The 17,277-nt window shown below is 37.1% G+C and overlaps 1 protein-coding gene across 4 annotated transcripts in view; it reads left to right on the plus strand.

The window, feature by feature from the left end:
• Positions 1-17,277, plus strand: part of USP6NL (USP6 N-terminal like) — a 113,371-nt gene that overhangs the window by 85,387 nt on the left and 10,707 nt on the right. For all 4 annotated transcript variants that reach the window (XM_030959413.1, XM_030959410.1, XM_030959412.1 and 1 more), the window contains 8 exons: positions 345-452; positions 2,342-2,451; positions 4,663-4,711; positions 6,343-6,463; positions 9,541-9,635; positions 11,175-11,240; positions 11,328-11,427; positions 13,556-13,708. In XM_030959413.1, coding sequence (XP_030815273.1) covers positions 345-452; positions 2,342-2,451; positions 4,663-4,711; positions 6,343-6,463; positions 9,541-9,635; positions 11,175-11,240; positions 11,328-11,427; positions 13,556-13,708 — 802 coding nt within the window. The remainder of the gene's footprint in view (positions 1-344; positions 453-2,341; positions 2,452-4,662; positions 4,712-6,342; positions 6,464-9,540; positions 9,636-11,174; positions 11,241-11,327; positions 11,428-13,555; positions 13,709-17,277) is intronic.

A 17,277-nucleotide genomic window follows, 5' to 3' on the forward strand; every position in this document is an offset into this window, starting at 1 on the left:
ATTTTTGGGATCTAAATTACAACATTTGCTGAGCAAAGGTGATACAATTTTGATAGAACCTTCCTACATGCAAAAGTCCTGGCTTGAAAACATCACCTGGGATGGTTTGGCCTATGTGTCTATTTTGTCCCTGTGCCTCTGGATTCTGGCAAGAGGTCCCAAATGTCATTGCTGGACACATTGTTCAAAATACACTGGAACACTCTGTCCCCAGCAGGTCATCCCTTTCCTAGGGTGCTTGGTGTAATTCCATTTTTCTCTTCAGCATGTTGTGCATCACTATTCCTTTTATTCTGAGCATTGTAAATTGGGCTGCATTTTTACCTTCTTTTCTGTTTTTGCAGTTTCATAGGAGAATTTATAAAGGGATCCCACTGCAGTTGAGAGGGCAAGTCTGGTCTTTGTTGCTTGATGTTCCGAAGATGAAAGAAGAAATGAAAGACTTTTATAATGTGAGTTTGTAGAATTTCTACTTAATATTAATTTAAAAATATCAGATACTAAAGCTAGAGGCTTTATCAAGCCTTTGCTGTTATGCAATGTTAAACAAATTAATTAGAAATTACACTGCACTCTCTTGCTTGTTTTAACTAGGAAAAAGGCTGTGTATTCAAGAGCTGAGCTGAGGTTGAGTCTCAGTAGATGAGGATTCTTAAGAAAGAAGATTGGTGTTGGTATTGATGTTATCTAAATTTTGGTGTCTGTTACCTTCCTCATATTTCTTGCTCTTTAGTCCAACAGGCTGCTTTTTCTGACTGTTATATTTTAAGTTCCTCAATAAGACTAGTGGGAGATCCAAAGGAGGTAAAACAGGTTATGTGAATAATGTAGTTGTGAGAAAGAATGCCAAGTAAAATTAGTAGCATTTAAAAATAGGTGAAATAATCTTCAGGAATTATTGATGTCATCTAATGCTCAATGCAAAACAAAGAAATGTTTGTACTTCAGATACAGAAGTAGAAAGAGTTTCTTCCATCATTATCTGATTTATTTGTGATATACTCATCTTGCTGCTCTCTATTTTCCTATTTTCTGAAGTGATACTAACACTGTTCACTGCAAGTGTCACTTACAAACTGCACACCTTAAAGTCAGAAGGATAATAAATGTTTATTGTAGGTCAAATAGCTTCTTTCAGTTCACTTTGCAGGGGAAATTTCAGTTCTTAACCTTCTGTCCTTCCTGTTTCTCAAACTTTTGGTATCTTTCTGTTCTTTCACGTGTGAGAGATTGCATGGGCTTAGGGTGCTTCTTTTCCTATATTCCATCCATAGGTGTTTAAAACTAGAAATTTTCCCTTTGCTGCTTTTCTGTCTGTCTGGGGGACAAATAATTCTGGGTGTTCAGTTGAAATTGTACTGATGGTGCACATAGCTGAGATTGTGGTTAGTGTTATGTTGGTTCAATGACTTACAAGTAATTCCTCATGTGCCTAAAGCTTCTGGTTGTGTTCAACAGACTTGATGCATGTTATTGTTCCCTGTTTGAGCCCTTTGTTCTGATCATTTTTTACTTTATTCTTGTATTCTTGCAACCAGAGTCCATAGAGTTTTGCCTTTTGCTTCTCTGTGGTATTCTCTAATAGTCAGAAGTAATGTTTTAAAAATACCACGTTGAATCCAGGGTCTTGCAAACTCAAATTTACTGACAGAAGTGAGAATAAATGAATGAGAGTCAAGAGAAAATTATTGTAAGTGCAAAAAATAAGGTGTCAGTCTAAACCTGTGCAGGTTTCATAAGTACTCAATTACAAAAATGGATTTAATTATAAAACACTAAAGCAAGTGCTAAAGTAGACATATTCTACAGCTAAATTAGATTAAAACAGAAAGACAGGAAATTACTAGAGAAATGTCCATTATCTGTATTTAGATAATAACTGGCAGCTATGTAGCTATTACTTCTGCTAGAGAAAAAGACAGGGGAAGTATGAAAAGCACACTAAATCATTTCCTTAAAGCCTAGTCTAGAGCATTTGCATCTCAGGTTCTTGTTCCTGAGATTTAACTTTCTCTAGTGCTGTACTTGCCTCAGACATGACAATAAGAAATTTAAAATGCTGAAGCAGTCTTAAATACGGGTTGTAAATGATGTGTCAAAAAATGTGTATTATGGGATGGGTCTTTCTGCATGTTTACTCTGTGGCTGTTTCTCTGACTCATAGAATTTGACGATGTACATGCTTATTTTGGAAATTAAAACTGTTAATCTTGTGAGTTGCTATTCTGTATTGTTTTAAATCCTATGATGGCAATTAATTCAACACAGCTGTACAGTCAAGCAGGTTTCTGCTCTTTTAGAGTTCACAATTTTAAACCTCTGTTCTTTCCTGTACTCCCAGAAATTGAAGTATCAAGCACGAGGGTGCTCACCAGATATTCGGCAAATTGACCTCGATGTGAACCGCACGTACAGAGACAACATCATGTTCCGGGACAGATACGGTGTGAAGTAAGTCAACCTCCATCTCCCCACAGATTTTAGCCTTCCTTTGGATTTTGTATTCTCCCATTATCTAATTCAGAACCAAATAAAGCAGTCTTTTTGTGAGTGAGCATTTATTTACAACTACCAGCCATAATGCTTTTGGATTTCTTCAAAATGTTTTGTTTCGTTATATTTTTTTGCTGCCACTGGAGGAGGAATATTAGGCAGCTGTCATCTTTAAAAATGCTTAATAGTGAAAAAAGTGGGAATGCAAACATCAGTATTATTACTTGCTTGCAGCATCAGCACCCTGCTGAGAAGAAGAGGGTATTTTTCCCCTTCTGTCTCTGTATTAGTTCAGTTTTTAATCTCCTTTTCTTGCCAAAGAAGATTTTATGGTAGTCTGCTGCTCTCAAAAAGTGATACTCAGAGCTGTGGGCTTTAATGTGATAATAAAAGAAATATTTTCTTACGTTATTATTCTGGATATTTTGTGGAAAAAATCCTGAATCAGGGGAATTTCTTTGAAGGCTGTAAGGAAGGAGCACAGAGCAGAGATTCCCAGGCTGAGATGGTTCCATGCAGCCAGTGCAGTTCTGATCCAGGGCTGGCAGTGCCTGTGCTGCTCAGGCCTCTCTGTGTTCTGTGCACACATTTTAGATGTCAACAGGAGCTCGTTGCCTGTTCAGTTTGGGGTTAACACAAGCAGAGCCAGCTCCAGTCCCTGTGGCTGGTGTAACCATGCCCTCCACAGGAAAGCCTTTGGCTGCCTAAAGCAATTTCACACTTGGAGCAGATCTCAGAGTTACTGTACATATATTATGCATTTCCAGCAATGCCTCGATGAAAAATTCAGAAATCGTTTCACATAGCAATGAAATAAAGTCCCCTGGGTGAGTCAATTGCTTGTTTGACTTTTAAGAAGACTGTATGTCTTTGAAGGTTCATTCTTTTCCAGGTCTTCAGTGCTACCATCTAGTGTAAATAATGCTGAAGTCACTGTTATTCTGTGTAGGGAGCTGTGAATGAGATTGAGCTCCTGTGCTCAGTTTCACGTGGTCAGCTGAGGGTACAGGAGGTTCCTGTGTTCACTGGGGACCTGTTAGTTTGTCATTGTAAAATGAGGCTCCAGATTAAACTCTAGTACCTTGTTACACTCTTCTTTGGTTACTGGAGAATGGCTAAACTTCAGTTCTGCAACAGGATGAACCAAAATGCCACAATGCAGATGTTTTGATAAAATTCTCCAAATATAAATTTTCTTCCCAAATGAAAATAAGCGCCTTCTGGCTTATGCTTTCTTTTTTTCTTTTTTTTTTAGCCTGCTAATATCTCTTTCCATTCATTGATTAGTAACAGGGAGAAAATTTCACTGGACAGAAAAAGGACAATATGCAAAACTCTGCTGTTAAATTTTAGCAGTTTTACTTTTAGATGAAAATAGGCATTCAGGTATTCAGATTCTCTCCTGAGCAGGTGACAAAAAGTAGCTGTGAGTTTAAAAGTTGATTATGAGAGCCCTGCACCATTGTTTCATACACAACTTGAAAAGAGCAGAGTGATGCTGGCTGGTTTGGTGTGGTTTGAGGCTTTTTGTCTGGCTACCATCACAAGTTAGACTGTTTTACAGAAAGCAAGGGACCTCTACAAAGCTTTTTTGTAATTCTAGCTCTGAAATACCCAGAGATCAACAGAGAGTTGAGCACAGGCTGCTGAGCCAGAGTTAATATTGTTTTACTTCAGTTTGACAGTAGCAGTCACTAGAGCAGACTTTAATTTCAGTGCCAAGATTAAGACACCTTTGTGTATTTCACATCTTCACTTCTACATCTCTGTTTGGAATCAGTAACAGCTGTTAGTGTTCTGCAAGCACAGAAAACAAGTTTGGGGAGTTTAAATTTTGGCATTCAGAATAAATCAGTGTTTGAAATGTCACCCATGCAATGTTTCACTTTACCTGTCTGTAAAAGTCATGATGTGTCACTACTCTCTTCTAAAGGGTATTGATACTTTTTGAAACATTTCAATGTGTAAAACATCATAAGGTGCTAATTACAAAATAGGCTTCAAATCAGAAGCACTTATTGTTGTCAAATGTGGTTTATCCTGTTCTTTAGTGCTAGACAAGTTAAATTGGGAAAACGTTTCCAAAATGCAGTTCACTACTTCTATGTTTTTCTGTTTTTACAAAAGATAATACTATAGTTTTCTCATTTTCTGCTCTTATTTCTCCAGGCAACAATCTTTGTTCCATATTTTAGCTGCATATTCCATATATAATACGGTAAGCTGTGTTCCTTCACACTTAAATCTGGTTTCTCTAAATGTGCTCTAAGATAATAACTTGCATCTCTTTCTCCCTAAAAAACCAACAAACATTTCAGAGACCTTTAGAAGTACATAGAAAAAAATTATTTATTGACATATTTTGAGTAAATAAAGCATCTGAGTTATGAGTTTTATTGGACAGACTGAACTATGCTTACAATTTGTAATAATAATGAATTTGTGCTGTGCTGGAGTGTTATGTGACTGATATTTCCCCCATTCTATTATCTGCCTCCCTTTCATTTGAATGCTGGAGAGGAAAATACTGCAGAAAGACGCATGTTGGAGTCCACAGGTGTATTTCATAATTTTTTTAAATAACCTGAAAGGTTAAAAAAATTTGAATTAGTTTAAAAGGCTGCATCTTTACATTAGTGCTTGGTCTTGGCTGCAGTCCTGAATGGGATTTATTAGAGTATGGTTCCCAGACTGTAAGGGTTAGAAGCTTATGTATTTTGTAATGTCTTTTGACTGTGCTAAAAATAGAAGAAAAAGAAATGCCTTCATATCCACATTTAACTGTGGTTTAACTATTCCCTCATTCCTTGGGCCCATTTTGAGCATTTCTGTGCATCTTCCATTTCATATCCATCAGCAACTCCCCATAAGTCAATATAAAATATGTTAACTTTAGAAGAGGAAAGAGAAATTAAAGCAGTTGAATTAAATACTGGTTGGTTTGGATTTTTTCAGATTTCTAGGAATGTAACCTTTCTGTCTGACCTTTTCTACCTCGTAGAAAATATTGGACTGGTATTTTCAAGTTGCATGAATAATTATGTTTAAAATCAAAGTGTAATGACGAGAATATTATAGGGAAGTTTTTATTTTGCACTTCTTAAGTTATTTTGCACTTCTTGATGTATTTTTCCTCTTAATGTGTAGCAGTTCTTCTGCTTTGTTTTTATCTCTAGAACAAAGTTGTGCTAAGAACTTGTAAACCTGAAAAAACTTACTCTACAATTAAGTAATTGTCCTTACAAATACTTTATTGATGGGGTTATCTTTGCAGCTGAATGATAGTGACAGCTGGTTCCTGCCATAAAACCCAAAATTAATAGCAGAGGAAGTACTCAAGTTCAGTTTTGGAACAATAAATTTTTTCTTTGGGTTTATTACAGTTGCTTGCTATTGGGCTGCTAAACTTGAGCAAGTTTATAGTTACAGGTCACTGTTAAAAAATCCTGTGTTTATCAGATGGTGCCCTGACTGTAAACAAGAACAAAGCCAGATGCTCTCACCCTCCATAAAACACCCCAAATTACAACTAAATGAGAAATGCATCCATTGGACAAAAAGATGATACAGTAACTTGAACATATTAGTACTGACCAAGGATTTTGTTCATCAGTAGTGAGTTCTAATGAGCAATCAATACTTCCAGGTTACTTTGCAGTTGGAGGGTTGTGCATCATCCCTTCTATCTATCAATATTTTTAATGTTTAAATATGAAGTGTGTTTGGTAGGAAGCTTTGCTATCAGGACAGGCATCATCTTTCCTCCACTAACTCAAGGAAAAGCTAGAAGCTCATGTCTATGAGGCTTTTGTTTCCAGCATTTTAATATTTCCACTGTATGATTTCCAGGAAGTTGGATACTGTCAGGGAATGAGCCAGATCACAGCTTTGCTCCTGATGTTCATGAATGAAGAAGATGCCTTCTGGGCCTTGGTGAAACTTCTCTCTGGTCCAAAGCACGCTATGCATGGTATGGAGTTTCCTGTCAGTGTATTTAGGTTTCAACCTGGCCTATTTAAGCTGAAAATTATTTGAAAATGAAACTGTTCTGTTCTGATTGGTCAAAATTAAACCATAATGAGAGCTTTATACTTGGGGGAGGTATTGGATGTTACTGAGCTCTCATCCATAAGAGAGAGTAATGGTTTTTATATGTGATATCTTTCAAATAGTTCTTAATGAAAATCAGATGGTTTCCTCTTCTCTTACTCTCTCAGGGAATGTAACCAATTGAAAACTGGTAATGTAGACATCTATATAGTAATAAAATAGCAGTGGAAGCCTAATACAGAATGTGTAAAGTAATATTGCAGCTGTGCTATCGTTTGGCAGGACAGGAATCTACAGTAAAAAATGGACTTGTGTCTAGGCATGAACTTCAGGCTTCTCAGTTTTATCTGTACCTCACACAATTTCTGCCCTCATGGTGTTGTTGCTCTTGTGTTATTGGCGGTTCTCTCTTTTCCATGCCAGATTTAGTATGATCTATGCATATTCCATGGCTGTTGGTATGGAACAAGTCCAAGAATTCCAAAACATTTGTGATGTTGCAGTTCTAGTGATTTAGAAAAGCTGTGCTTCTTGGAAGCCTGCAGAAGTAAATGTCATCCAGAACTTGGGGTTTTTAGTAAATTTCCAACAAGTTCTAGCTGCTTTTGCCTGCTGAAGAATTTTTCCTTCTGTGATATCTTCCTTCCCATACTTTTCATTGTTCCTGGATGTTCTCCACCCCCAAATCAAAGGGATAGTTTTTTATTTTGCTGTTTACAGTTCTGCAAAGCTATCAACTCGGGGAGGAAAAAAAGTGTGATCTGACGTCAATGTCATAAATGAAATTTTGAGTTCATCAAATGTCAAAAGATTTTCTTGGAGCTTTACACAATGATAGCACAGACTAAAAACATCTTACAAAAAAAAATCTATAAATTTCATAATAATCCAAACCTGTGTAACTGCAGCCACGTAGAATACTGAGCTCCTCAAAGCTCACAGAAAATTCTTACTTTGGGGGAAGTAAGTTAAAATCAGGTCCTTATTTACCAAATCATGTGCATGATAAACTAGAGGGTAAACACACAGGCAGAGGAGTTGCTTGAGATGTTGCAGACCTCCCTCCTTCCCTCCTTTATTCCTGTCACACACCTGTCAAGTGATGGGAGAGAAAGGAGGGAGCTTTGAGTAGCCCAAGGCTTGATGAGCTTCTCCACAGAGCATATGAACCATTGTGTCACAGCTTTATTATACACACTGAAACTGAAACTCCTAACAGGAGTGCCTGTTAGGCAAGTGTGCATTTATAGAGGTTGATAAAACTTTAATTATAACTCATATGTTCCCAGTTTATCATTTATTAAATGTTGCCAACTAGTCTAAGGTTCTGCTTTCAGCAGGTTGGACCATATAATCTCCAGAAGTCCTGTCCAACCTGGATTTCCTGTGATTCCTTGAGTTTATCTGTTTTAAATGTCACTGTGCATCTGTAAATATCACTGTAGATTCTGGAAAGGAAACTTTAAACTCAGGAGACTGATTTAACTGATGTCATATTACAGCTTGCACTTTCTGTGTTCTTCTTTGGGGAAAGTAGCTTAAAGCACTGTCTTTAAAGCTTAAGGAATTTCAATTCCAAATTGCCAAAATCCATGAAGAAAAACTTGTATAGTTGCACTTGATGCCACTGACCATCAGATACTTGTCTGAAATAGGCATCTGCCTATGGAAATCATGGGGGTGGGCTAAGAAATTCAATTAGAATCATATTGGCAGGATTAGGATGGTTAAAAGCTTCTCCCCACAGACAAGGTTTTTCATGGTTTTTTTCAATTTTACCTGTGATACAGCAACCTGGAATAGTTTTTGGGTGCAGCCCATTAGCCAGACTAATTTCTAGTATAAAACTACTTAAAAATAAAGAGATTAATTTGGCCTCTCTGGTATTTCATATTGTATGGAAGATGGAAAGTCTCTAGATTATAAAATACAGACATCTGACCCTGAAAATTATGTGCTTTTTTGCAAGCTCTTTCCAATGATCTTTCTATAGTCTTAAAAATTCAGGATAATGAGTTGGTGTATGTAAATGTAAAAGAGCAACTTTTCATGGAAAAAGAACCTTTATTGTTATTGTTGATGGCTAATTAGCTTTGATGTAGTCACTGTTTACAGTAAGAAAAAAACCAAATGCCTTGCCTGTGTTATTGAAATTTCCAAATATGCAACCTGACATTTAAGTAGTGTAGAATTTGCATTTGTATCTATGAAATACTAAACTTGTGTGAATCTGAGGTTTTAAATCTTGTGTCTTAGTGACTGTGCACTGAATTGCACAATTGGAACTAGAAAGAGTTTGCTTTTCAGTTTGAGACTTTAATAAAGTTGCATGGCTGCTATGGGTCTGTACTTGTTCTTCCAGTTTTTATACTGCTTAGAATATATTGGAGGTTTCTTTTAACTTCAACTCTGCTGATACCTCAGGACTTAGAATTTTCCATGTGTAATCACTAAAGCAATTAGATAGGGCTTTTAATGCCCTTTGTTTCAGTTGTGTGAGCTGACAGTCTTTGCTTATAGGATATAATCATGATATTTGTCTTGCTAGAATATCCCTCTTGTCTTTTTATGGTCTTTTCCTCAATGCAGACAGTTCTAGTAGATACCTATGCTGCTTGCCCTTCCTTCATGAATTTTCTGGGCTATAATTTCAATTTTAGTGGGTGAGAGTTGTAATTCTTTGTTTTGGTTTTCTTTTAAAGAATAATTATAAATGTGGTTTCCACATGATCTTATATTGGTTTGACTAATGTAGGACTGATGGATCTGCTGTCATTTGTCATTCTGATGGAATATTTGTCACTAAGGGAATGCATTGACTGTAGCTATTTAGGCAGGAGTGTGTGCATATCTGTATAGAGACATCAAAATATTGTTATGAATATCTGTTCAGATCCAGTGGTCTTATAGAAGGATAATGTTCTTGGAGCCTTAATGGCTTTTTTAATGTCATTTACTAGTACAAATACCTGTTAAGTGGCCAACTTCTTTTCTTAGGTTTTTTTATTCCTGGTTTTCCAAAACTGATGAGGTTTCAGGAACATCATGACAAAATTCTGAAGAAATTTTTGTCCAAACTTAAGGAGCATTTGGTAAGTATTTATTTCACTATGCAAGCCATGCAAACTTACAGCTTTGTATCTTATTTCAGTTCAGGTGAACCCACTAGATCAAGAATAAGCAAACTTCAGGAAAAAATGTGAAGTTTTAAAAGGCAGAAGTATTGTTGTTTTTGTTATAGACAAAGTTATGGTGCATCTTGACAAAGTTATGATCAAATTGGATGCTAAGACTGATTAATTTGGGTGTCTGTCTCACTTTGGACCTCTGAGTTAAGGACAATGTGTGGTTCTTCTGTTTGGCCTTGTGTGAGCTTCTGTAAGCAAAGTGATGCTAGAACATTTTATCAGGGGCTTTTTGTATGTTTAGCTTGTGGTTGGTTCATCTATGGACAGAGGTGACTTTAGGACCAATCAGTTTAAGTTTCTATTTTAAAAGTAGCCTTTATAAGAGGTGTTAATGGTCCATTTAAAATACTTCTATTTTCATGAAGCTAAGTGTAGAGTTTTCTCTCTTTTAATGCATTTAAATAGAAAATAATATGCCTTTTTTAAAAATATTGGCTATATTTATTCTAAGATGTAAATTATTTTTCTAATGGGAGAAAAATGCCCTTCCAGTAGGCATCAAGAATTTCCTTTACAGTGCATTGGTACTGCCAGAATCCGTCTCCAGTTCTTAAAAAGTAGTGTAAGAGATGGTCACTTGCAGCAACATCTTTTTCCTCATCTCTTCCTGTGAGTGTGTCACTAAAATGAGCCAATGTTACCTCCTCAAAGACAAAAGTAAAGCCTGCACATAAACCAAAGGGATTTGGCCCATTGTTTATTCAGTGTTTGTATAAATAAATTCTTAAATTTGGTGCTTAATTTTTGGCAAAGCTGAATCTGGCAAGCATAGAATCTGATGTTGTCCCACAGTAAAAATTCAAGATTTCTCAGCTTTTCTGCTTTTACTTTGGCTTTTCGTCTTACTGTGCAAAGGACTTTGAAGAGCTCCACAAAGCTGCAGAGAAGCTTTAGCAATCTTTGAATGGGTGTCATAGCTGATGGATTATCTGTGCTCTAGGGGAAATCAGGCCCCTTAATCAAGAAATAAAATTCTTATCAGCCTACATCCTGTTTGAGGCCCACTGGTCAAAGAATTTGGGTTTTTTTCAATAATTTCTGGTGGATATGTATTTTTGTAAGGAAGTCCTTTCAGCCTTGTTACAGAGGCGTGAAAGACTTAATGGACCCAGTGCCTGAACTTGGGTTGCTCCAGAATACTGATTTATTTTCTTGAGAGAGGATTTTGTCCTCTGTCCCAAGAACATGATAAAAGTCTAGGATGTATTAATACTTTAGCACCTCTAAGTGCTTGTTCTTCAGGTGGTGAAATTATGAAGAAAAGCTATAAAAACCAGAATTTGCCTCTGTTGGATTGGAGTAACAGTGTCTTATATAGTTAAATTAATTATTTATGGTGACTATTGAGTACATTAGCCTCAAGGGGAAAATGTTTTTTTATGGAGAATGTAAGGCATTACTTGGATTTTTGAAAGTATTTTTCAACTTCTGTGTTGTCTGCAGGACTCCCAGGATATGCCCACCAGCTTTTACACAACCAAGTGGTTTTTCCAGTGTTTTCTTGATCGTGTGAGTATGTTTTTCTTTCTGTTGCTGTTTTTAATTGTGACTTGGGGCAGACTGTTTTCACAGCATTGCCTGATTCTGTCATTGCAGACTCCCTTTACATTAAGCCTCAGGATATGGGATATCTACATACTTGAAGGAGAGAGGATTCTCACTGCTATGTCTTACACAATTCTGAAACTGCACAGAAGTAAGAAAGAAATCTGTCAAACCTTTGAACCCTAAACAGAGGTTTAGCTAGTTTTGTTCTCATTTTGTGTAGTTTGACCTTAATGTGTAAAAATCTTAGTTTCCCACGTGCCTTATGCTGCTTCTGACAGATATTTTTCATTCTTTATGCACAGAAAGTTAAAAATCTTTGCTTTATAATGGTGTGTGTGTTGTGGGTTGATCTTGGCTGGATCCTGGTGCCCACTAAGCTGCTCTATCCCTCTCCTCTCGAGCAGGACTGGGGGAAGGAGAAAACAAGATGGACTTTTCTAGACACCAGGGCAGCTGTGGGGAAAATTAACTCCATCTCAGCTGGGCCCAGTGCAGTGTGATTGTCAAACAGAAGTATTTATTAGAGTAAGAAAGTTACTTGGACCTGAAGTCAGTTGTATTACTGACTAAACAATGGGGAAAAGTGTGGTAGTTTCATGGTCTGGAAATGGCTTCTTTAGCCACAGGATTTAAATTAATCAAAAACCACACAAAGAATGAAGACTGTGCCATTAAGTGGTGAAAATCTACCAGCAAATACCTCAGCAATGAGGAATCCCCAGTCTGTGTGACTTTATGCCATTGTTTTTCCAAGAATGTAATTAAAATCCAGAAATTCTCTAGTCTGCCTGTGTGACCTTCTCCTTCACCTCTTGACTTTGAGTGAAGTAAAATTTGAGATTTTGAACAGAACTGTCTAAAGCGTCTATGCCTGGTTCCCCAAAGTGACTTGGCATCCTAAGTTCCAAGGACCCAAAAAGCTTTTGAAGGTGGATGGTGGCTTCTAATGAGCATTTCTAAGGATGATACTTTGTAGCTCAACTTTGAGACACGCCTCCTGTGGGACTTGAGCTTTCTGAGTGAAGTCATGTGACTCTGTGTAAATGCAGAGATCTGTGTGGGGCCCACAGAATTAATGTTTTAATTTCCTTGCTAGTTTATCCTTCTTGAACTGTGGTGATGCTACCTCACTGTCTCACTGGGATGTTTTCATCAGTTTGTTCATAAACAACTTGGAAAAATGGAACAGGTTACCTTCTACATTTCTGCACTTGAGAAAGCTAAACATTTAGAGGCAAATCATTAGGCTTAACATTTTGGTTTCTCTTCTTTATTTGCAAATAGATATCTACATGATTTTTTTTTTATTATTCACCACTCTTTTAATGGGAAGACCTGAGGAAAAAGTCTCAGTGTGGATTTGCTTGCTTAGCAAGTACACAGCAGCTTCCTCCATGATCAAACACTGAGAGAACCTCACGGCAGCAGAGGAGATGAGAGGGCTGGCAGAGAAGCTGGCAGAAGACAGATTCTGATTTGTTTTCCAATTTCTTGTCTACCCTCAAAAACATGGATAGTATATTCAATCAGTGTCATTGTGGAATACATGCCAAGAGCATTTTTATTACAGCACCAAAACATTTTTTTATGCTTTCCATATTGAAATCATACATCTGAAACTTTTGATGATATACAGATGATGAAAAAAGAGACACAGGTATGCAGTTACAGCCTTGCAATTCACATGGCCTTACTGCTGTGTAAAAAGGGAAACAAAAATAATCTGATAATTATAAAATGACTTTCAAAATATGACCTGAATTTTTAGAGAGCCTGAAGCAATGGTTCTGAAGTGTGAACTGCCATCATCATTTCATTGGGAGTTAATTCAGTTGTGAGTGAGGGTGCTGTAAATAGGGATTTTTAAAATGTTTATCTGCTTTTCAGAGCTCCTGATAAGAGAGATGATGTCTGTTGTACAGATCCAGAGCAGTGGTTCTAAGTAGAGGATGCAGGCTGACAAATAAAGCCCTGAAGCTGTTGGACATGAGAAGGCTGAAGGAGGGTGACTTGTAGTTGGTTTTGCTGAAGGTGCCCCTTTTTGAAAAACACTGTCCTAAGTAAAGAATAATGTGTAGAAAGGATTTCCATGGTGACTTGCAAGTGAATTTTAAATGTATTTTTAGATCTCTAGTTGTAGAAATCTATTATCTGCCTAATTAACAAATGTTTTTCATTCTACTTTGAAAACAAAACACCTCATGACTAAAGTACATTTTTGAGTATTCATTATCAAGATGTCTTAATGTATTATGTAATATTTTCTCCTTATATAGAGCATCTGATGAAATTACAAATGGAAGAGCTTGTAGAATTTCTGCAGGAGTCTTTAGCCAAGGATTTCTTCTATGAAGATGACTTTGTAATAGAGCAGCTCCAAAATTCTATATCAGAATTGAAACGAGCAAAACTGGATTTACCAGTAGCTGGTAAGAAACTTGCAAATATGCAGAGTTAGATATTTGGAGTTATTCACACGTTGGTAATTTTTAAATGTTAATTAATGCTGTTGAATACTGTGCAAATATTTTCCTCTTCATCACTGCATAGATTTGGGGAATTTTTACCCAAAAATATTTTACAGTGTAAAATCACCACTTTTCCTTTCCTGGATATTCCTCTTCTTTTGGTATTTTATTTACTGTTTTTAAGGTAATGGCAAAGCACTGTGAAAAGTACCATCTTCTGGTAATTTTATTAACTTGAATTTATAAAACCTTTCAGACAGAGGATCAAATATCAAGGTTTCAAAGTGTCTGAAACACTACATTGTCTGGGAATCCAGACTGTTTTGTAGATTGATTAGATGTGGACCAAATTTCAGGTCAAATAGCTTCTTCTGTTTGTCAAATCCAGATTTTTAATTTTTTGCAAGTGATAGACTTGCTGGGTGTTTAATAGAATAGTTTTCATTATTTCTTTTTAGCCTTTGTGCTTTTTGGTTGCAGATGAGAGATGGTTGTTTCATGTGATCTTGCTTATGAAATGTATAGGATCTCTTTAAGATTCTATTCTTTTTTCTATCCCTATCTCCATAGTCTTTAATTAGAATTTTTCTTGTGATTACTCAGAGTTCTTTTACTTTATCCTTGCTAATTGTAGAAAAGTATGTGAGAAAATGTTTTTTAAAAAATTCCAAACATGGCAGAATTTACCTTGAAGTAACTTTATTAAGTTGCTGTGGTTAGCTTTCAGAAGTTAAGAAGTGTCAGAATAAAGGTTGCCTGTGTAGCATTGTTGTGATAATTTGTTCTTTCATTAATGAACTTAATTTTTCTGTTTCTGTTGACATTATTTATTGCATGTAGTATTGGGCTGTGTCAGGACTCCTCATCACAGGTAAATACCTATTTTACCTGGTTCTTCAGATCTGTTCCTATGGAGTACAAACACTTCCTGTGTATTTGTTTCTTATTTTGCTTCTTCTCAGAGTCCCTATTTCTCTTGCTCCCTATTCCTTTGTTTTGCCCTGTTCCTGAATTTATGTACAATCTGTGCAGCAGAATTTCTTCCACCCACAACAGGTCTAACTCTGCTTTCTTTCCTTTTCATCTGCTTCCCCCTTCTCACCACAGCATTCCTATTTCACCATCTCTCCATCCTTCTCCCCCAAGCTGAGTTTCAGTTTTGACTTTCTCTTCAGAAGAAGTTGTTCTTTGTCTCTACACTTCAGCCAGGTGCTGTCTCAGGTGTCTGGTGCAGTGGGTGACAATCTGAGCAGCTGTGTCCTTCAGCATCAGTGCCACACCACCATGGTGCAAGGAGATAGATCATAGGAGTCCTGTCCAATCCTAAATACAGAGTTCTCCATGGTTATGTTTGAACAGTGAGGGGGTTATCCCAACAGCTTCCCTTGTCTGTAGACACATAGGGGTTTTTTATGGATGTGATAAAGTAAATTTCATCAGTGAAAAGTTCCACTTGAAACTGTGGTAGGGGAAGAATTGGGAAAGATTTTTGTAGCTTGCTACTTGATGGAGGTAGTGTATCTTCCAGCCTAGAAAATCACATGCATGTAAGTCATATTGAGATTTTCTGTGGAAAATACAGAATTTACTGGAAGTTTTCTTGATGCGAAGGCAGAAAGTCTGTTCAGAACTTGTTTGTTTTAAGGCCTTTGTTTTGGTAGAACATAAAATGTCTTCAAATGAAAGTTTGTTTGAGAATACTCTGGATTTTCATGGAAGATTCAAGGAGGATTTAGGTGATATTAGAGTCACCCCCCTTGTGACAGGGGGGTGAAAATGTGAGACTCATTGAGTCTTGTGGATACCAACAGCAAGGAATGGTGACTGTGTTCTCTTCCTGAGACACTTTGGCAGTGTGAATGTCTTTTGTGTGTTGGTTTTTTCCCCCTGAACATGAATGAGAAGGTTTAATTTTAAAATAGGAAGAGCAAAGCCAAAGTGAAGTGTATTTTGGTGCTGGAATTGAGCTTTTTCCTTTTTGATTTCAGATTAACCGGGGCAAGCCTTTCATGGTGGTATGTTTTTGCTAGGGGTAGAAGGGAACATTATTTAACCTTTCACAAACTGAAAATAAGATGCCTTCAGCCTAACCCTTGGGAATCTAGCTGATTTGTCTGCTCTTATTACTTGAGTGATGTTGCCTCATTTGTTCTTGGTATAAATTTCATAAGCCTTTGGTTTTATTTTTTAAAATTTTCTGCACTCTCCTAATTTTGGTTTTATTGATCACTGTCTTCAGGCAATATTCTTTTTCAGGTTTTGAACATTCTCTAGACATTCAGCTTTGTTCTTGTGTTGTGATAGGATATCAGGTGCCCTCCTCAGCTGGGCAGAGGAGAGAAAACAAAACAAGATTTCTGGATCAATATAAGGACAGGGAGAGATCACTCAGCAATTGCCATCATGGGGAGAACAGGCTTGACTTGAGGAAATTAACTGAATTCATTATCAATTAAATCAGAGTAGGATAGTGAGAAATAAAACCTTGATAAAATCCTTCTCTCACTCTTCCCTTCTTCGTGGGTTCAACTTCACTCCTGTTTTTTTCCCACCTCCTCCTTCCCAGCAGCACAGGGGGCAGGGAATGAGGGCTGTGGTCAGCTCATCATACATTGTTCCTGCTGCTTCTTCCTCCCAAGGTGAGGACTCCTCACACTTTCCCTTTCTCCAGGGTGGGGTCCCTCCCACAGGCTGCCAAAACCTGGCCATGGAACCCCCATGCAAATGAATGTCTGGCTCCACTCTCTTTACTACCTTGAATTGCACTGTTTTTCTTCTAATTTCATCTAAAACATATGAAACTCTTAGAGGTGATACAGCCACAAAAAATACCAGCCTGCTCATTTAAGTATTCACTGTAGCCTGAGAAAATAATGTTTATTTTAGTTTTCTCATCTGAAATCAAAGTACTACTTCCTATCTTGTACTTTTTTTTTCACTGAGCAAAAATTACACCTTTAAGAGCTAAAGTAAAAATGCATGTTAGGATCAAGAAAAAAAAAATCTTCATCTTGCAGTTGCATCAGTATCAGTCATCCAGGAATAGCAGTGAGCTAATTAAGCTCAGTGGAATTTTCCATCTGGCATCCTTTGTTAGGCTGTATAGATTTTCCTGCCCTAGTAGGGTAAGCTGCAGTAGGATATTAAAAGAGGTAATAACTTTTGTGTTACTTTAAAGTGGATGTCTGTTTATGTCTGATGTAGCTTTCTCTGGCTCACTTCCTCCATGGCTTCTCTCCCTGAATTAAGGAGCTCCTTGTTCCCTTCAGAGCACAGAAGGAAGGGACTTGTTTAATATTTTCTCACTGACAAAGCCCTTAAAATGCTCAGCCAGAAGAGATGCGTGTTCAGGAGATCTTGCTAATTTTGGGTGTCAGTGATTGGCACTGTTTTTACCGTGGCTGTTTTGCATCAAGAAGGCCAAGGATTTTTCTTCCTTTCTGTGCTGATTTCTAGTTGAGTGCTGACCAATGCAGGGTAGCCCATAGCAACTCCAACCTAGAGAGGGTGCTTTGGAAGTCTGATGCTGT

This window comes from Camarhynchus parvulus, chromosome 1A, assembly GCF_901933205.1.
Source record: "Camarhynchus parvulus chromosome 1A, STF_HiC, whole genome shotgun sequence".
Taxonomy (NCBI): domain Eukaryota; kingdom Metazoa; phylum Chordata; class Aves; order Passeriformes; family Thraupidae; genus Camarhynchus; species Camarhynchus parvulus.